The sequence below is a fragment of the Schistocerca gregaria genome, chromosome 2, assembly GCF_023897955.1.
Source record: "Schistocerca gregaria isolate iqSchGreg1 chromosome 2, iqSchGreg1.2, whole genome shotgun sequence".
Lineage (NCBI taxonomy): Eukaryota > Metazoa > Arthropoda > Insecta > Orthoptera > Acrididae > Schistocerca > Schistocerca gregaria.
In genome coordinates, this window is record NC_064921.1 from 120,897,091 (window position 1) to 120,918,551 (window position 21,461).

At 44.3% G+C, this 21,461-nt stretch overlaps 1 protein-coding gene across 1 annotated transcript in view; it reads right to left on the reverse strand.

Moving 5' to 3' along the window:
* Window positions 1–677: 677 nt before the first annotated feature.
* LOC126336476 (cell division cycle protein 123 homolog) overlaps window positions 678–21,461 on the reverse strand; it is a 101,672-nt gene continuing 80,888 nt past the window's right edge. Inside the window, exons 4-8 of the mRNA XM_050000217.1 lie at window positions 21,313–21,426; window positions 16,003–16,111; window positions 15,637–15,759; window positions 12,778–13,097; window positions 678–960 (exon numbers count right to left, since the gene is read on the reverse strand). Coding sequence (XP_049856174.1) covers window positions 922–960; window positions 12,778–13,097; window positions 15,637–15,759; window positions 16,003–16,111; window positions 21,313–21,426 — 705 coding nt within the window. The 3' untranslated portion in view covers window positions 678–921. The remainder of the gene's footprint in view (window positions 961–12,777; window positions 13,098–15,636; window positions 15,760–16,002; window positions 16,112–21,312; window positions 21,427–21,461) is intronic.

The following is a 21,461-nucleotide window of genomic DNA, read 5'->3' on the forward strand; positions in this document are numbered from 1 at the left end:
TTCTGTTTGGGTTATTTCTAAGTATTTGTGCTGCTAATTAAAGAACGAGAACGCAACATCCCCGCTACAAAACGCTCACTCCTTCAACTCCACAGTCCTAGCGCTGCTGCATCACTATAAACTTTTTTCTTTTTATAAGCATTTGATCAATTTGATGGCAACTTTTCTTGACCAATGACTGATTTCTGCATGCAGGCATCTGCAAGATGAACTACTTCTTCAGTTACAATACTAGTGACTTTTTATGTCGTATAACTAGCACTCAGTAAGTAACATAATGAATCTGGATCACAATGAAAACAGTATATATTGCATTGTCTTTTCGAAAGCTACTGTCTTGAAACTCTGGAAAATTACCTACTTTTACTGTTCCTACGTGCTAAGATAAACGCCAACTCTGTGACTATACTACTAAACAATGACGGAACTAATTTTCTGACATTCACCTTCTTGTTTATATGTCATCTTGCACACACTTCGGTCATTACAAGCACAAGAGCACACTGCATGATCAACCTGTGCAGAGTCGCTTATTAATAAAGAGCAGTTACTGTGTTAATGAGGAATTTTCAGATCTTTCATTGTAATCGACTGTCTGAATTTGCTCGTACTATAGTGAAAACGTTATTTATTTTTTCCTAGAAAAGGAGTAGGTAATAGGAGGTAAACAACAAGTAAAAGCTTTAACGGAAATAATCTTTATATAATTCATTTCAAGACTATTTAACGTGCAGGCATTTAAATGAAACATTCTTCCAGATGATTATCATATTTTTATCTTACAGTGAATCTGGTAACTTTAAAAACCTTAGCCACATGTAATACCACAGAATTAATTGACCATATAACATAACGTTCATTAGGTTTTCTCTCCTCACAGTTTATAATATCGACAGATCCTCCTCGCTCGCAGTTCATCTCTCAGCTTTCTTCAGTGCGGCCGTTCTGTTGCCTGACAGCCTGTAAAGAAAAACGGAGTCTCATGTAACGTTAATATTGTAAAAAAAAAATGTAGCTTTAACTTAGTGCTGTTTGAAATTATTTCAGCGTCGTGACTCAATACATTATGGTGCGATTTGGAGCAAGCTGTAGTAGGATGTAGACGCAAAGTAAAGACTGAAAGGTAAAGTGACCCTGTATGCTGGTGACGTTTTGTGTCTTGAATGTTTAACGAATCCGCAAACTAAGACGTAATTTCTATTCGTATGGTCCAGCCCGCACTGAAGAACTTCGTTGTAAAACATTGTACGAAAACAGTTCAAAAATGTTTTGTGGCAGACACCAATTCGGCTTCGGAACTGGCAGATCAATAGATGATGCCATCAAGCAGGCCCTACTCACAGTTAATACAACAACACAGAAATACGCCATGGCAATAATGATTCACATTGTCGGGGCATTCGATAATCTCTGGTGGTCCGCAATGTTTTAGAGACTAAGACACCTGTAGGTGCCGCAATGACTGTACAGCAGTTTGCTAGAGTTCTGTAAAGACCGAGTAGCCGAATGTCAGATGCACAGCCGGAAAGTAATTAAAATAATTACCAAAGGCTGTCCTCAAGGGTCGATCTGCGGCCCCATTTTCTGGGTCATAACAATTTAACCCCTCCTACAACCTCTGGAAGGGGATGACAGGTCAGACGGAATTGTCGCCTACGCAGGTGACTTATTAGTTGCAGTCACTGCAAACAACAGAGCCAAATTAAATGAGAAAGCCACCGGAATACTACAAACAATTACACAATGGTGTCACAACAATAAACTCAGGATAGCCGAAAACAAAACAACATACACGTTACTGAAAGGATCACTCTAAAGGAATCCTTCAGTTAAAATTGGGGACACAAACATCAAACGAGAAAACTTTATGCGCTATCTTGGGGGACACATAAATGAGAAATTGAATTTCCACGAACACACAAGGCTAACAAGAGACAAAGCAGAAAAAAAATACTACAAAAACTGGTGAGGCTACATTCAAAACAGTACAGACTACCACTACAGTCATACGGGCATACCACTGTGCGCTCTTTGAATCATACTCAGCTTCGCAGCTAGCACGTGGGCACACAGACCTGGTCACCGACAAAGCATCAGTCGGACGAGGGCAGAGAAGGGCTATCTGAAGCCTTCGGTAAAACCTCAGTGGGTGCACTGTGTGGGTGCTCGGAATATGCTCTGTAGATATAACGATCAAATACAGAGCTGCAAGGTACTGGTTAAAGATGGGGAGACTAAGTAAGGTACACACAACAACTGATGACCTGATACAGTCGGTAAGTCACCTTAAAAGTTGGCGTTCGGATACGTGGCAAGGTGAGTGGGATGTAGACAAGTGACAAGGGATGTAGACTACACGACTTCCTCCCTGACATAAGGGAACGGTTGAGAACGAAACATATCCATCTCAACCGCAGTATGGTACATTTCTTAACCAGATACGGATCTTACCCACGCACTTAAACCGCGTTAGTCTGAGGCAGACACTTAAATGTACTTGCGTGGAAGAAGATTCCCCTGAACACACCGTCTTTTTCTGCAGGCAATACGCGAACAATAGACATATACTACACTTAGACTACACCGAAACAGACGAAGAACAATGGGCACAATTAAGCTTATTGACAAACAGTATTTCAAAACTACACATGAAGGAAGAGTACCTGCGGACACGACATAACATACATGCCTGTATGCAGCGTAACAACAATCTCTAGAGGGTGGACAGTGAAATTCACAATGACAGCGGAAACATTGATAATGAAGAGGAATAGGAGGAGGACCACGAGTTGTGACAGTAAATAAGCACAAGGTGCTGGCGATCTAGCCAAGAAATCACCAAATGCTGTACACGCATGGGCACCTAAAGTTAATACGTAGGCTTAGCAATACATAGGATAGGCAATACCAATAACCAATTGTGTGTGTGTGTGTGTGTGTGTGACTTGCAATCACAAGCTCGAAGAAATCTTTCCGAGGTCTTCACCATCAGTCACAATCAGTGATGGCACTAACAAATCTCTCCTCTGTGCTATCACCTTTTTATATTCTTCTTGAAAAAAAACAACATTTTATTTATATTTTGACCTTACATTACTGTTATTTTGAAAGTGTTATTCTTAGTATATGTTGTAGATAAAACAAAAGAAAACAGCAAAAAGGATGAAAAACGAAAATTGTAAGATGTAAGACCTGTTTTAATACATCAGGTAATAGGTTTATAATTTGTCAATAAATAAACAATAAAAAAACTTCCTGAAAGCAAGAACAGAAATACCAAAGTGATTACTGTAGATCACTCTAATAACAAGTGACCTGACATCACAAGAACCTCTGGCTACGAAGTCGTCAGTGACGTCGAGTACTTAGGATCTGTTGCCACTGACACTGGAGATATATTCGAGAAATTCTACAGCAAAACTTGCTCGTACCTCACTCCCAAGGCAATGAACCCCCTCGTTCGAAATCTAACCTTCCCTATCGTGCCCAAGCAGCAGAAAAGTGCACGACGAAGTCGCTGGATCGTCGCAACATTGATGCTCTGGAATTGTAGTGTTATAGAAGATTACTTCGAATATCATGGACAACGCATCGTACTAATGAATCGTCAAGCAGTTCGGCATGAAAAGAAGATTGTCGACAACCAGTATCAGTTGAAACGCGCTGACTGGAAAAAATCACAACACCAAGAAGGAGTAGTGCGACATAAGCGAAACTTGCGGGCGCGTTTCTATGTCTGACAGATGATGTCTATTCAAAATTCGCGGAAGTAGCGCACTATGAGGATGTAAATCAGGTTTGCGTTAAATACACGCTGTAACAGTCGTGAGCGTTGGTTACCTTTGAGACTGGATGTTAATCAAGAACACCTTTAAGGAGACTAAGACGCCATTGTCAACACGGAGTTTGAACGAGCTTTTGTAATAGGGCTACGAGAATATGGATGTTCCTTTGGCGATACTGCAGAACGACGTGGCAGGAATGTAGTCTCTGTTCATGATGGCTGGCAGCGGTGGTCCTGGAACGTACAGTCACTAGAAGACCAGGCTCCGGATGGCTGTGTGGCACTGCCGAGAGGGAAGACCATCGTGTTCGGCGTATCGCTCTGGGGCATCGTACTGCAACTGCAGCAGCAATCTGAACTGCAGCTGGCACACAGTGACAATACATCTGTTACTTCAAGGGCGGCTCCGAGCCAGATGCTCTGTAGCGTGCATTTCACTGACCCCAAACCACCGCCATCAGCGACTTCGGTGGTGTCGAGCGAGAGTTCGTTGGAGGGTAGGGTGGAGGTCTGTTATGTATTCTGATGAAAGCTGGTTCTGCCCCGGAGCCAGTGACGGCAGTCTGTTCTTCAGGAGGCCAGCTGAGGGTATGGAACCAACCTGTTTGTATAGTAAATGATTCAAATGGCTCTAGGCACTATGGGACTTAACATCTATGGTCATCAGTCCCCTAGAACTTAGAACCATTTAAACCTAACTAACCTAAGGACATCACACAACTCCCAGTCATCACGAGGCAGAGAAAATCCCTGACCCCACCCGGGCGTGGGAAGTGAGAACGCTACCGCACGACCACGAGCTGCGGACGTTTGTATAGTAGACACACTGGGTCTACACCTGGAGTTATGGTCTGGGGTTCAATTTCGTATGACAGCAGGAGCACTCTCATGGTTATCTCACACACCCCAATGGCAAATCTGCACTTCAGTCTGTTGATTCGACCTACTGTGATGCCATTCATTATCAGCGTTCCAGGGGCTACTTTGCAACAGGAAAACGCTCGCCCACATACCTATGTTGTAACCCAACATGCTCTACATTGTCGACATGTTGCCTTTGCCTGTTCAATCATCCGATCTGTCTCCAATTGAGCATATATCGGACATCATCGGATCAAAACTCCAAAAAATGGTTCAAATGGGTCTGAGCACTATGGGACTTAGCTTCTGAGGTCATCAGTCCCCTAGAACTTAGAACTAGTTAAACCTAACTAATCCAAGGACATCACACACATCTATGCCCGAGGCAGGATTGGAACCTGAGGCCGGAGCGGTCGCGCGGTTCCAGACTGTCAAAACTCCAGCGTCATTTCAAACAGCGTTAATTGTCTCTTTATTGTCTGACCAACTGCAACAGGTATGGAACTCCATCCCACATACTGATATCTCTAGAACACACTGCATGTATGTGTGCACGCTTGCATTCAACATTCAGTTGGTTACACTGGTTATTAATGTACTAGCATTTCACATTTTCAATCGTTTATTTCGCACTTACATTAACCTGTGATCCTGCAATGTTAATCACTTGAATGTGCTACTTAGACAAATGTATTCCCGAAATTTCATTCTATCGGTAGCGCTATCGCTTGCGCCTTTGTCCCGCATTTTGCGCGGGGATGGCGGGGTTAAATCGGATTTGGCATGTGAATGTGAAGGGGTGGCCGCATGCCCTTCCTGCCGCCACCCCGTACCCCCTGGGGAGGAATCAGAGTACTCCATCGGTCTATGTCCAGTGTATATCATGGAAAAGTGCGGATGTGTTTCAAATGTCTTTGAGTCGAGTAACTGAGGCGGGAAGTGGGGAGCAGCCCCGTATTCACCTAGAGGGATGTGGAAAACCACCTATAAACCACATCCAGGCTGGCCGGCACACCGGCCCTCGTCGTTAATCCAGCGGGCGGATTCGATCCGGGGCCAGCGCGCCTACCCGAGTCCAGGAAGCAGCGCATTAGCGCTACGGCTAACCTGGCGTATACCCTGAATTTCATTACATTAATTTATTTCCTGTCAGTATATTTGGTCACATTGCCAGAAGGCAATATGTGGCGGAAAGAACTATGATACAGGGAACAGTCGACGGTCGAAGACGTAGAGGACGCACAATTGCGGTGGATAGCCCAGATTAAAAGCCTGACCGGGGTGGGCTTGCAGCCAGCAGGTCAACATGCCGAAGTCAGTGCTTCGTGCAGGTAGATCGTCGAGGGGCTTACCACGTGATGCAACTAAACCCTTGCGAAGAGTTAGATTAAAGAGAGGGAAGTAGTTTTCGAGCCACAGCACGCTCGTCACCAGCTGAAGATGTTACAAGAATATAATGTTTGGACCGCGTGCAGCTACACACTAGATTCGTGGCGATTTTATGCACCTTAGTATCAAAGTAAACGAAGTAAACAAAAATTAAAGTGCACCTGTGTGTGTGTGCGTGTGTTTGTGTGTGTGTGTGTGTGTGTTAGAGAGAGAGAGAGAGAGAGAGAGAGAGAGAGAGAGAGAGAGAGAGAGAGAGAGATGGAATTTGTCATGGATATCAAGATGACATGCTATCACCATGACACCGGCGTCTAACGGCAAATGCTCCAGAAAATAACGTACCTGTAATACTTCCATCTGGCGATGAGCCGGCAGCTGGTGGGTCGAACTACACTACTGTTTGGAAAAAGTGGAGCACCAAGAGCGAGAGTTGTGATCACAATGAAATTTATTCCATTTCTTAGCGGCATGACACTGGACAAATGGTTCAAATGGCTCTAAGCACTATGGGACTTAATATATGAGGCCATCAGTCCTCTAGACTTACAACTACTTAAACCCAACTAACCTAAGGACGTCACACACATCCATGCCCGCGGCAGGACTCGAACCTGAGATTGTAGCAGCAGCGCGGTTCCGGACTGACGCGCCTAGAATAGCTCGGCCACAGCGGCCAGCTGACACTACACAAATGTTGAGAATTAAAGACCTTTAAATGCACTGTGGCCAGGCACCTCTTTCCTACTGGGCACGTGCCCAGGGCCCCGCTGTCGTTATTGGCCCCCCCAAGTTCCTACCAGATCACCAAACGATAACCGATATTTACTCGTACTATCGAGAAACAAATTCATTTCGAATAAATCGAACGATAATGTTTGACTACAATAGCTAATGGCTTATTAGCTTTGCGCACTGCACATTTCCGCATGGAGCGAACAGCGTCGTAAAATTAAACGTGACCGACCGACTTAAATAAACCAACTCGACGATCGGGAATTCTCCTGTATTTGTCTGCGGTGTTGTGGCGTTTGTTTTGTTTGTAGTTGTTACTAACACTGGTTTGAGGTATTCTTTGATTCAATCGCCGTTTGCCCGTTTTGTTTTGTGTTAGCGACTAGAACAATGAAAGTGTCGAAGGAAAATGGTTGTTGCACTCGCCTTCAAAAATCTCTGTATTTTGTTTTTCATGCTGCTTATTTAAGCCTTCTGATGCAAAACTATACTCTCCGAGTCGATGTAATGATTGGAAGCGCACAAATCACATAATTTTAACACATGAAAATAGCCCAGCACATAGGCAATCCATGATGACTTATCTTGCACGAAGCAAAGCGGTTGGTAGAATAGATATAGACTTATTATCTCAACATCAAAAAGAAGTGGATTGCTAGAGATATGTAATTAAACGGATTGTGGCTGTTGTAAAATTTATGACATCGAGAAGGCTTCCATTTCGCGGTGACAATGACATTCGAGGATCTCCCAACAACGGAAAATATTTGGGATGTATGGAATTATTGAGTGAATTCAATCCATTTCTTGCAGATAACTTAAAAAAATCGGGGATACTGGAAAAGGTAACACTTCTTATTTATCAGCGAATATCTGCAATGACTATATTGACGTAATGGGATAAAAGCTCCCAAAAAAGTATTAGCGTTGACAGTACGCCCGATCTGTCTCATGTTGAGCAGGTAACTTTTTCAGTTCGACCGTGTTCCTGTAGAAAGGTTCCTGACATTTTTGCCTACTAAAGACCATAAATCTGAGTATTTAGCGGAAACCATCCTGAATTTTTTGGATACTCATGACATTCCCATAAAAGATTGCAGAGGACAAAGCGACGACAATGCTTCAAATATGTCGAGGAAATATACTGGTCTACCAGCAAGAGTCAAGGACAAATGTGAATTTGCCACCTTTGTACCATGTGCGGGATAATCACTAACCTTGTGTAGGTCTCCAAGCTTCTGGGTGTGTATCAGAGCCAATAAAGTTTTTGAAATGGTTGAGAAAGTGTACACCTTTTTGTCGAGCTCTACCCACCGATGAAATACATTAACAGAACGTTCAAGTTTTAAAAAAGTTGTTATAAATGTTTCACAAACCAGATGGTCAGCCCTAGATGATGCAGTAAGCGCCTTGCATTAAGGTCATAAACAAATTATAGAAACTTTGATGTCCATCGCAGAAGATACAGAACATGCAAGACAAACCAGAGACGAAGTCCTTAGCCTGCCCAGAAAAATGGAAAGCTGGAGTTCATTACATTAACGGAAATTTGGAGCGTTATATTGAAAAGAATATACAAAACAAGCAATTATCTTCAGAAAGAAACAATAACGCTGCACGTTATAAATAATTTGTTTCGCTTCGCTTGATGATTTTATCATTAACCTCAGGGATAAATTTGACTTCGAATCGTTCGCCAAAGAAAGCAACCCGGAATCGGATTACAAGGACCTATCTCAAGGAACAAAACATACACGCCAGAGTTTTTTTGCTGGCTCTGCACCGTCAATCAAACTGAATGGAAAAGAGAAATTCAAAGTAGAAACCTTTCTTCCCATAATGGCTCTGAGCACTATGGGACTTAACATCTCAGGTCATCAGTCCCCTAGAACTTAGAACTACTTAAACCTAACTAACCTAAGGACATCACACACATCCATGCCCGAGGCAGGATTCGAACCTGCGACCGTAGCTGTCGCGCGGTTCCAGACTGAAGCGCCTAGAACCGCTCGGCCACCAGGGTCGGCTTTCTTCCCATAATTGATACATTGAGCACTCATCTAAAACAGCGATTAAGTTCGTATGAGAACAATAGTCAACGCTTTGGTTTATTTTTTCGCTTGTAAACTCTGAATTCCGAAGAGCTGAGACAAAGTTGCAAAGAATTTGCTGAAATTTGTTACGAAGACGTTAACTAGGAAGAGTTAGAAACGGAATGTCTGCATTTAACAGAATACTTGAAAATTGTTCACGGTAAAAACGGGGGAAAAATATCACCTTTTGAAAGAAAACAAAGCTGAAGACACATTTCAAAATGTAGAAAACGCCTTGAGAATCTTTTTAAGCATGGCGGTAACCAATTGCAGTGCGGAACGCTCCGTCTCCAAACTGAAAAGAATAAAAAAGTATGCTCAAAAATAAGAATAATAAAGTATGCTCAAAAATACAGATTTTGAACACGTGATTAACCATTTGGCCTATCTCAAATCTATAAGGGTACCTCTCCAATCAACATAGATTTTAGGCGCTAACCTGTGAATGCTGGAAGACTTACTTTCATGGGTTATATTATATTACCTGTTCACTTAATGTTACTGTAAAGAAATAAAAACATATATAGACTCTCGCTTATCTACTTTCCTTGTCTAGCAAAATAGTGCTCTGTCGAGGTCATAGGGGCACTAATGTGCCCAGGACCTCCAAGAGGTTAAAGATGGCCCTGACTGTGACTGCGGATATTCAGTACGGAGTAGCTGTCAGAGCAGCTAGACGTCGGGGCTGGCTTGGGATCAAAGAGCGCCTGAAAATTCTACTGGGGAATACTGTGCCATGTGGTCAGTATGCGCGTCCACAAAGCATCAACTGTAGCTGCTGGAGAACCTGAACCGACCGACCATACACAGCCACGTTCGATGGGCAACACGTAAGGGGAACAGACCGGCCAGGGAAGCAATGATACCTAACGTTCCTCGAAAAAGGTTGCACAAATCTCGTCACAAGCAGCCATGCATTGTCGTGATGAAATATGGTATGTAGTATGGCCTACAGGAGAGGCAGTGCCTCGGACTGAAAAATGTCCGTAATGTAGCGGTAGCTGCTCAGATTGCCCTCAAGACGTAGGAGGCGACATCCCGTGTTATATGCAATACCGCCCCAAACCATCGCACCTGGCATTTGTCCGGTATGCCGCTCAACCGTCTGCCCAATCGCGTTCACCACAGCGGTGTCGAACGCATTTGCGGCCATCACTGTAGGGCAAGTTGAAGCTGGTCTCGTCCGGAAACACTATATTTTACCACTCAACGCGCCAGTGTCGGCGTTCACGTGCCCATTGCAGTCTGTGACGTTAGTGGGTTCTAGTCAGTGGAACGCGACGCATTGGCATGCATGCTACCCCCGTCCACCCCGCAGAAGACAGCGTCGAACCGTCGGCGCAGACATGTCCACACCCGTTGCAGTATTCCAACATCGCGCCAAGTCTGCAGACGAAACTGTTCTGTCCGTCACGTCCAACCGGACCACCTAGCACTGTAGCCGCATTGTTTCGTCCAGCACCCTATTGGCGCCGTGTACGGCACCTTCTCTCCTCTGGTTCCACATACGCCTCGATGATCAAGCAGCGTGCCCTGTACGAGCCGCAGTGTCACGGAACTACAGAGCCGCCCCTCGGTAACCGATCATTTTTGTCCCCTCCGAACGCACTCACATGCTGATATCCCACCATGTGATCTCGGCGAGGCATAGTGGCACTTGGTTACACTTTTCCACTTCGTATGATAGCTCCGCATCGACTGAGCGTTACGTCACACTAACCTGTCCGGTCACACAATAGAGGGCGGTGCACAGGCCTACGTGCACGCCACATCTCTGCCATATAAGGCGCTTATTATGGTTCCACTGCTCTACTTCACTTCTTATCGTCGCTTGTTGCTGAACATTGCTTCTGACAAGGGAAACTCCCCGTCGCACCTCCCCCCCCCCCCCCCCCCCCCTCATATTTAGTGGTAGAACAGCCTATTAGATAGAGCGTCCAAAACTGAACACAGATCAAGCATGAAACCGGGGAGTACGTGTACTGAACTGTGAAAAAAGGTGTAAAATGGAAACAGTGAATGGTCCACACTCAGAATATGCAAAATCGAGACAATTTGGACAGCCACGGCGTCGTGGTCATGTGGCCTGCGAAGGGGGAGATACGTGTTCAGATCTCCCGCTAGCCCTTTTTTTTTTTTTTTTTTTTTTTACAAAAATTATGAACTGTCCGCCTGTCACTGGTGTGTCTGTCGCTGTATTCAATTTGGTGTCTGTGCCATGGTGTAATGTCCGTTTGCAACAGCGACGCGTAAGGAAGGGACTTCCAGACGCACGTACGTAAGTACATACATAATTACCTCTTATTTCTTCTACTCAAGTATCACATGTTACGACACTTGCGTTCCGTTTTGGAAGTTTTGACTCTTGAATTACTTTTTTTATTCCACACCTGTCATTTTTTGTTTTCATTTCTGTGAGAGGTTCAAAAAATGGATCAGAGCACTATGGGACTTAACGTCTGAGGTCATTAGTCCCCTAGAACTTAGATCTACTTAAACCTAACTAACCGTAGGACATCACACACATCCATGCCCGAGGCAGGATTCGAACCTGAGACCGTTGCGGTAGCGTGGTTCCAGTCTGAAGCGGCTAGAACCGCACGGCCACATTGGCCGGCTCTGTGAGAGGTGTATGCAGCATCTTGCCTGCTCTCATTATTCATCACATTTACTTGCGACGATAATATATTCTTACCCCATGACTCATATTCTGCAATCAATGCATAGTATGACAATTGCCAAGACTACAGAAGGACAGACACATGAATGAACGGACGGAAAGTTAATAATTTTATGAAAAAAATGGGACACGAGGAAGATTTGAACACGGATCTCCGGTTTGCAAGCCAAGACCATGAGAACACAACAACGACGCCATAGTTCTTGCAGTCCACTCGATGATATACATCTTGAGTTAGGACCGTTCACTGTTTCTATTTTGCTTCTTTTTTCACAGTTCAGTACACGTTCTTCCTGTCTTCATTCTTGATGAATGTTCAGTTTTTCTGTATATATTTTTATTTCTTTACAGTCACGTTAAATGAATAGGTAATATAATATAATCTACAAAAGTAACTCTTTTAGCATTCACTAGGCCATTTTACGACTAAACCTGAGAGGGATGCGATGGCGTCGGCCATAGTGTCCGAGCGGTTCTAGGCGCTACAGCCTGGAACCGCGCGACCGATACGGTCGCAGGTTCGAATCCTGCCTCGGACATGGATGTGTGTGATGTCCTTAGGTTAGTTAGGTTTAAGTAGTTCTAAGTTCTAGGGGACTGATGACCTCAGATGTTAAGCCCCATAGTGCTCAGAGCCATTTGAACCATTTTGATGCGATGGCGAGTTTCCTTTATGAGTGTTTCACTTTTTGTAAACAATAGCGTAGTTATTGGCACAATAATTCGTCTGACATTCAAAAAACGACTGGTTGGACATCTTACCTACATAAACCGCCTGATTACACTCAGATGGATTTAGTCCGAGAGTACTGGCAGCAAAAATTGGCGCGATAGACGAAGTGCAAGAAGGAGAGAGAGATGAAAATGATGGCGACACAGATAATGAAGATGGGAACAGGACATATACCTGAGTCTTTGAGAAATGATAAGAGAGCAAAGGCGCAACGGAGAGAAAATGGTAACATTTGTTTTACTGTGGAACCGCGCAACCGCCACGGTCACACGTTCGAATCCTGCCTCGGGCGTGGATGTGTGTAATGACCTTAGGTTAGTTAGGTGTAAGTAGTTCTAAGTTCTAGGGGACTGATTACCTCAGACGTTAAGTCACATAGTGCTCAGAGCCATGTTTTTCGTTTTACTGTTTGACAGAGAGCACACTCCAGATTACACACACTCCAGGTTACTTTGTGTGAGTGTCATTTTTCTGATTTCCTGCCACTCAGATGTAAGTAACCTACCTCGGTAATGTGCTCGATGATGGACATGGACTCCTGCATGCTGCACAGGTCAGACACCTCGAAAGGAACGCCGAAGTGCTGGCACTGGTTGGGCTGCAGCCCAGGGTCCTCGCCCAGGAAGCGGAACTCGGGGTCGAAGGCGGGCGTGTCCGCCGCCTCGGCGCCGCCCGCAGACGCCGGCTGCGGGGGCGAGCGCGCGGCCAGCAGCTCCTGCAGCTCCGGCCACGTGAACAGCGGCGTCTTGGCCGACCGCTCCGTCAGCGGGCCGACGTCCAGCAGCGTCACCCTGCCGCGGCCCTCTCGCACCACGTCCAGCGTGTCTGCGCACCGACCAGACCACACTCCAACACGTTTAAATCGGCGGTGGCGGGGGGAGAAGGGAAAGGAAATGGAAGGGAAGGAATTAGTAATATCAACTGTATTGAAACTTTACGCGGAATCAACGGCGACGGATGGAAACGTGTGCCGGACAGGGATTGTAGTTACATCGTAAGACCATGCTCTGAGGAAATAGTTAGTTTTCAGGTAACCATTCTTAACTGTGTCGATATTATCATTTCACGAAGTTTAGCAAATAAATATATCATAACGGTACGCCTTTTGAACGTTATTCCGAATAATATAGCTTCCCACTTCGTAACTTACAAGGGAACCTCCCCATCGCACCCCCCCTCAGATCAATCGAGAAAACAGGAAGAAGTTTTGTGGAACTATGAAAAAAATAAGCAAATATACAAACTGAGTAGTCCATGCGCAAGATAGGCAACAACAAGGGCAGTGTGAGTTAAGGAGCGCCGTGGTCCGTGGTTAGCGTGAGCGGCTGCGGAACGAGACGTCCTTGGTTCAAGTCCTCCCTCGAGTGAAAAGTTTAATTTTTTATTTTCAGACAATTATTATCTGTCCGTCCGTTATGTTTCCATCACTTTTTTGGGAGTGATTATGACATCCACAAGAAAACCAAAATCGGGCAAGGTAGAAAAATCTTTTTACCCATTCGCCAAGTGTACAAGTTGGGTGGGTCGACAACATATTCCTGTCGTGTGACGCACATGCCGTCACCAGTGTCGTATAGAATATATCAGACGTGTTTTCCTGTGGAGGAATCGGTTGACGTATGACCTTGCGATCAAATGTTTTCAGTTCCCATTGGAGAGGCACGTCCTTTCGTCTACTAATCGCACGGTTTTGCGGTGCGGTCGCAAAACACAGACACTAAACTTATTACAGTGAATAGAGACGTCAACGAACGAACGGACAGATCAAAACTTTGCGAAGATAAAAAAAAGTAAACTTCTCACTCGAGGGAGGACTTGAACCAATGACCTCTCGTTCCGCAGCCGCTCACGCTAACCACGGGATCACGGCACTCCTTAGCTCACACTCTCCTTGATGTTGCCTGTCTTGCGCATGGACTACTCAGTTTGTGTATTTTGCTTACTTTTTTCATAGTTCGACAAAACTTCTTCCTGGTTCCTCGATTGATCTATGTTCCGTTTTTCAAGGCCTATCCACTATGCCAACTAATAACTAAATCTGAGGCGGGTGCGTTGGGGAGGTTCCCTTGTTAGAATCACAGGAAGTAGAATTGCACTTTACAGAGAACTCGACGGCGTTGATACTGGACATAAACTTCGAGAGGGTCAGGTAGAAGGAACCCTACACGACGACTAACTAAGGTAGCCGAGGGCTGATCGTCTTAATTACCGCAAAACTCGGCTGAAAAAGCACGGCCATTCATACTGTACACTTCCTATACCATCCTCTACGGACTCATTGGCTACACTGAGATATTTCTGAAGGGTTTAGCACACGTGGGGTGGGGGAGAATGGGGCTTCTAGCAGCATTGAAAGAAGGTGTCCACCCTTTATGACAGCTTGAGCTCTCCTCGGTACACTCTCAATAATCTGTCTGAATGTTTGTAGAGAAGTTGCAGCCTACTCTTCCCCTAGAGCAGAAAGCAGAGAAGATAGTACCAGTTGGTCTGGAGCGAAATCGACGTTCTAACTCATTCAACAGCTGTTCCTTTCGGTTCGGATCGGGACTCTGGACAGGCCAGTACATTTCAGGAACATTACTGTCCGCAGACTATCGCCTCATAGTTGTTGCTTTGTGAAAGCGTGCACAGATAGAAACATGCACCATCTCCGAACTGTTCCTCCACTGTACTCAGTACACAGTGCTGTGAAAAGTGTCAATATCTTTTCACACTTAGCGTTTCCTTATCCATAATATCAGGACCGCAACCATCGCTTAGTTGGGAGAAAACCGTAGGCCACCAAAGGTTATCTAAGGAAACTCACATGTCCACCATTATAACTGCAGTATACTTCCCACATGTGCCGACCTCCACACGTATAGCCCCGTTACTGACGTCATCAACAGATTTCATCATTCTAAATTCAAACTGACAGCCGGTGAATCTCTCTGTGAGCTCAAAATCGGTCACGCATAAGCCTCTCATGGGCTTTAACTACATTGCTCAAAATGCGTACCTCTTGAGATCTGTTGAGTCTTTATCACTTTCTCTTTTAATATATACTGCTCATACTGTTTTCCAGATCTGCGGCATATGCTCATTAAAAGTGAGTAATGAAGAACGAAAATTAAAAAAAAAAATTACTACCTGTGGAGCTTCATGCTGTAAGGTTCCTAGATAAATTTCAGGACCTAGAGATCTTTCTTACTTGATCTTACAGAGGAATTATGCCGAAATTGAAGAGCGCAATATGGTTAGTACATTTCGTTAATGACGAAACATAAGACAAAAAGTAGCACCTAAGTGTTAGAATAATCTAGTATTATTCTTAACAATGTATAGACTGTATACAAGGACAAAAATATATGGCTGAAACACTTACAAGTCTCTAGTGGTGCCTTCTTATGTATATTTCTTCTGTAAAACTGGACTAAATCGTCCAGTATTTCGAACTTCAGTTTTTGTATGTGCTCATAGTACGAAGTACAGTCTCGCTGTGAAATTGCTGAAAGAGTGAAACAGTTTATTTTTTTTACTTTTCAAGTGCAGATAAGACATTTATGTGAAAATGCAGATGACTTTAAAAATCACATGTTTTCTAGTCCGCTTACGCTTGTAAGTGAAAATATGTTTTATCAGAATATCACGACTATACACAATCGATATCTCACTTGTAACTTGCGATAAATATACGACATACATATACACCATTTTAATGTACGATAACATAATTTCTTAGAGAACCTACCGATCAACTGGTTTTGGATAACGAAGCATCTGTATTCCGTTCCTGGATGGATGTCTTTCCACTGCTTTAGCACTACGTAATAGCCACTGCCACCGCTGCTTTGTCCACCCTGTAATTTCAGCACATGTTACACTTCACACACTATCATTTTACCAGACCAGAGGACATGCAACCGCTTTCAAATATATTTGAAAACTTGGTATACTGTCAACATGAGAAAATACGTGACAACTTATTTGAACAAGGGTCATTCAGTCAATAAGCCCTATTTTATTTTCCTTGCAACATACTTGTTCCTAAGAGTTACAATTAGGTGACAGTATCAATCAAAATTTCTTTTACGTGCGGTGGACGAGCGGTTCTAGGCGCTTCAGTCCGGATCCGCGCGATTGCTACGGTCGCAGGTTCGAATCCTGCCTCGGGCATGGATGTGTGTGATGTCCTTAGGTTAGTTAGGTTTAAGTAGTTCTAAGTTCTGGGGGACTGATGACCTCCGATGTTAAGTCCCATAGTGCTCAGAGCCATTTCTTCTTTTACGTACACTGTTTTTCTACACAGTGTCTACCATGTTCTACGGCCTTACCTCAACCTTGCGTAGAGCATGTCTTCCCTGTTGGTAAAAGCTCTTCTCTTGTGCTCGTGGCACTGTTGTTTACTGCATGAATTATACTCTCATCATCTTCAAAGTGTGTACCACATAGGGAAGCCTTAAATGGTCGAAACAGATAGAAGTCCGAGGGCGCCAGGTATGAAATGTACAACGGATGAGGCAATCATATCCTGTAAAATATGGCTATGTGTTTCCTGGGTTCTGAGAGTTGTGTGTGGAAGTGCATTGTTGTGATGAAGAAAGATTCTTGTCACACCGAATACATCGGAAACTGTTGTTGCATTCGTTCAGATACTTCACAGAGCCGTGACGCTCGATTCGATATATCGCTCATGGACTGGTTCCTGATCTTAGGGCAGTTTCGCCGGCCGCAACAAGGGAGAAGTTCGAGAGAGGGTGCAAGAGGTACGAGTGGTAGCGAGTACGGGTGTTGATAAAATAACGATACATCGGTATTTTCTCCAAGAAAACCGACATATACCGGGTAAAGCGAAATTCGCGCACTCAGGCTTCACAGCGCGACTCGTCACATGCCAGCGATAAAAGAATGTCTCTCACAAAATTTCGCCCGGCGAATACATCTGGTAGAAAAAGGAGGTTAAAGAGTGGCAATCTGGCAATACTGTAACCACATGTATGGTAACTACCTCTGTGAGCACTCAACGCCGTCGAGTTCTCTGTAAAGTGCAGTTGGTGCAGTGGATACAGTTTTGGTTTAGCATGTGGGTTCGATGCTGGGTTGGGGAATATGTTTTTTGTTTGGTAAATGTAGTCCAGGTGGTACGGTATCTGGCATCTTAATCGTCAACAGCGATTGCAGCGGGTCCTCTAGAAAACATTTGCACTTACATACTACAATCGTAGAAATGCAAGATCGTCCAGCTTTGAAAGAAGCCCTTTCCACGTAGTGGGCGTGTAATTATTCGCACCACTTCATCTACTAGATGTGAAACCTATTTTCTTTGTACCCTCCTACAATGGTCCCATAGATCAGTACCAACTAACCTCTTTCAGGTTCATTACATTCCGTAGGACTAGCAACGTACTTTGCGAATAATGTCGAAAATCGGCTACTATTTGTATGTGTTATCCCACTAATTACGCCTTTCAATACTGAGACTGGTAACCGCGTGCCGTTCAGCACACATCTCAATGCATTATTATTATTATATTATTATTATTTCTATAGATGGGATTGTGGAAACACCACATCTATTTCCGTTAGGGTAACATTGTAATTCGGAACCGAACATTTCACAATTAGCGGTGTCGGGATGAATCATGCAGAACAATCCTCAGTTGAAACTTTCGGGCTGAGAGGCCGTGGTCGATGTATAAAATTTCCACCTAACGTTTCGTCTCCATCTGCGGGAGACATCTTTTGAGATCGTCCGGCTACTGCCACTAAGGCTCCACGTACTCTCGCATTTATAGACCCCATAGAGGGCACCACCATTCGTCACGTGGTGCCGACGGTATGCCTATCTTTGGAAGGCGTCATCATTCTCGATTAAGAGTAATTGATTGTCATTCTGCTGGCGCAACGTCGACATCCAAATTTTGTCCAGCTTTAGAACTTCCTCTTTTCTATTAAAATTGTTGTGGTGTTTGTGAATCTCTATTGCATCTCTATACATGCACGCATGATAAGGCGATGATCGCGCTAGAACACTTGTCTCATTACATTTAATTTCGTGGCTCCCATCTCGAAAAACATGCTCAGCCACGGCCGATTTTTCTATGTGTCCTAAGCAACAATTTCTTTCATTTTCGGCTAAGCGGGTGTTTACACTTCTTTTTGTTGTTCCGATATATACTTGTCCACAACTGCATGGAATTTTGTATACCCCAGGTGGTGCTAGGGGGTGTCGAGTGTCTTTTGCAGTTCTTAAATATTCCTTAATTTTCTTGGTGGGTCTGAAGATTGTTTCGATCTCATACTTGGCCAGAACTTTCCAGATACGGTCCGTGACTTTGTTAATGAAAGGTAGGACAACTTTTCCAGTAGGTGCCCGTTGTTGCTCTAGACTTCTGGCTTCTTTTCTTCTTTGATGCAGGGCTCGATCAATTTCCTTGCTGGTATATCCGTTTTTCATGAAGGCTGACCGTAAGTGATTTAGTTCATCTTGTAAGTAAGCCGGCTCGCAGATTTTGTTGGCTCTGTCCACCAAGGTTTTCATGACACCTCTTTTTTGCCTAGGATGATTCCTTGTGGAGGTGTCATCCGTATGAGTGTTCTTTCTATATACCTTGCGGCCCAGCGTCCCAACCATCCGTTTAATCACCGACAAATCACCGACACATCCAGGAAATTAAGTCGACCGTTGCGCTCTTTGTAGACCGTAAACTGTATTTTCGGGTTAATACTGTTCACATGCACCAAGAAGACATCCAGCTCTTCTTCACCATGAGTCCACAGCTAAATGGTACCGCTATGTTGATGACACTTTTGAAGGTAGCGGTCATCCACTGCAGGAGTAGCCCTGAGAGAGGTATGTCATCGACAGTTCCTGTCTCTTCTCTCTGTATCTCCTCCATAGCCGAACAACATCGCTTTGGCTCACTACGAGACGCCTGGACACTTCCCTTGTTGAGAGCTCTTCCTGGCACAAAGTAACAATGCGGACGCGATTGAACCGCGGTGCTGATCGTCTAGTCATGGTTTAACTACAGTCAACACGAGCCGTGTAGCCCCTTCCTGGTGAAATGACTGGAACTGATCAGCTGTCGGACCCCCTCCGTCTAATAGGCGCTGCGCATGCATGGTTGTTTACATCTTTGGGCTGGTTTCAAAACTGGCTCTGAGCAATATGGAACTTAACATCTGAGGTCATCAGTCCCCTAGAACTTAGAACTACTTAAACCTAAGGACATCACACACATCCATGCCCGAGGCAGGGTCCGAACCTGCGAACGTAGCGGTCTCGCGGTTCCAGACTGTAGCGCCTAGAACCGCTCGGCCACCCCGGCCGGCATGGGCGGGTTTAATGACATCTCTGAACAGTCAAAGGGACTATGTCAGTGATACAATATCCACAGTCAATGTCTGTCTCTTCAGGAATTCTGGGAAGCGGGACGAGCAAAACTTTTTTTTGATGTGTGAACTTTTTTCGCAATTGTCGCTAAATATATAAAATCGCTCTTTTGAAATTGTCTTAGAACATAATTTGACTTTCACTCACTACTTTTTCAGCTCCCATCATGTCCAGTCTTTCTCTGACTGTGTGAAGCATGTATAGGTGGCACAGAAAGGAAGTCTGATTGCAACGGCGGATGGCGGTGTGAATGAAATAACGAGATCCGGATGTGGACAAATAGAACACCAGATGTGTTATAAAACAATTTTTAACGCAACTAGTGTGCTGTTTTTTACATCTGTATTCTTCAAAAACAGTTGCCGAAAAAAGAGGACCACAATCTAAATGACAAGATTGGTTTTTGGGGAAGGTGGAGACGCGTGCGGGGATATGCTTACGTTATGCGTGCTTGGCGCTACCAACAGAAACGGCAACGTTTAACTTCAGCACGCAATTTTGACACTGCAGCTGCTAGGTCCCTGGCGTTTGCAGAAATGCAAAAAAAGAGGAATCAGGGAAGTTGGCTTAGGTGCTCCAGAAAAGTCCGATATGTGACGAAACCGAACGACGGACCCATCGGACGCCCTTTACTGTGCCACTGACATGCACATACCATTGTTAGCAAAGTGGTTATCGCCAAGCGCGAACGTACATTGTTTTCTTTCAATTCTTGCTGTAAGAAGGATAACCAGGCAGCCAGCTTGTTGATGCACAGAATATCTTATAATTAATCAGTACTTAAATATACAGACCTAAAACAGGCAGCCGGCCAGTGTGGCCGAGCGGTTCTAGGCGCTACAGTCTGGACCGCGCGACCGCTACGGTCGCAGGTTGGAATCCCGCCTCGGGCATGGATGTGTGTGATGTCCTTAGGTTAGTTAGGTTTAAGTAGTTGTAAGTTATAGGGGACTGATGACCTCAGAAGTTAAGTCCCATAGTGCTCAGAGCCATTTGAACCATTTCTAAAACAGGCAATATGTTTACAGTTTACAACCTATATTTTTATAGGCTGATATATCGATTTTTTCGTTAATATGTAGTTAATTTTTTCGGATTATCGAAGTACGATAGCATTTTTTCAATATCGATACATCGGATTCCCGATATTTTAAAAAATATCAACGGTTTTAGTGGGGAGCTAGTGAGGGCGCGGGAGACAGAGGGAGCTCTGTTTTGCGGAAGGAGGTCTGTACCAGGTTGTCAGCCAATGCAGCGGGCTGCGGGAGCTGAGCCGAGGAAAGACACCGGGCTATATTCATTTGGTTACGGCCTTCGTTTTGGCGAGTGTAAAGGAGAACGCCCTGTACTCTTTGAAGTTATAGTGTCGGTTGGGGACAAACATGCAAGTACTTAATAGTGGCGTAATAAGCCAGCCCTTGGGACAGGTAACATTCCGAGACAGTATTGTCTTTGTAGTAAAAATGTTGTTGTTTATCTTCGATACTGTGATAAACATCTCTCCTACTGAACAAGTGTTCATAGCTCTTAAGGTAAGCATTTTACAGCCCATGTTTACATGTCGTTATTTTCTTCTTTTGTTGTAAGGAACCCTTCCTCAAAGCCTGTGCAGGGAGTTTAATTACACTCTGTATAATCCGACAAGTCCCGTCTTCTCTTCCATACCTCAAGTTGATAGCTGAGATCGTTGGCAACAAAGTCGGAACTTTTGAGCAGTAAATATATTTCTTCCAGTCTCCGACATTTAAGCGACTTATTCGTTGCTATCCATTTTGCATCCTGAAACAACAGTTACCGTGAGTAATATGGTTACA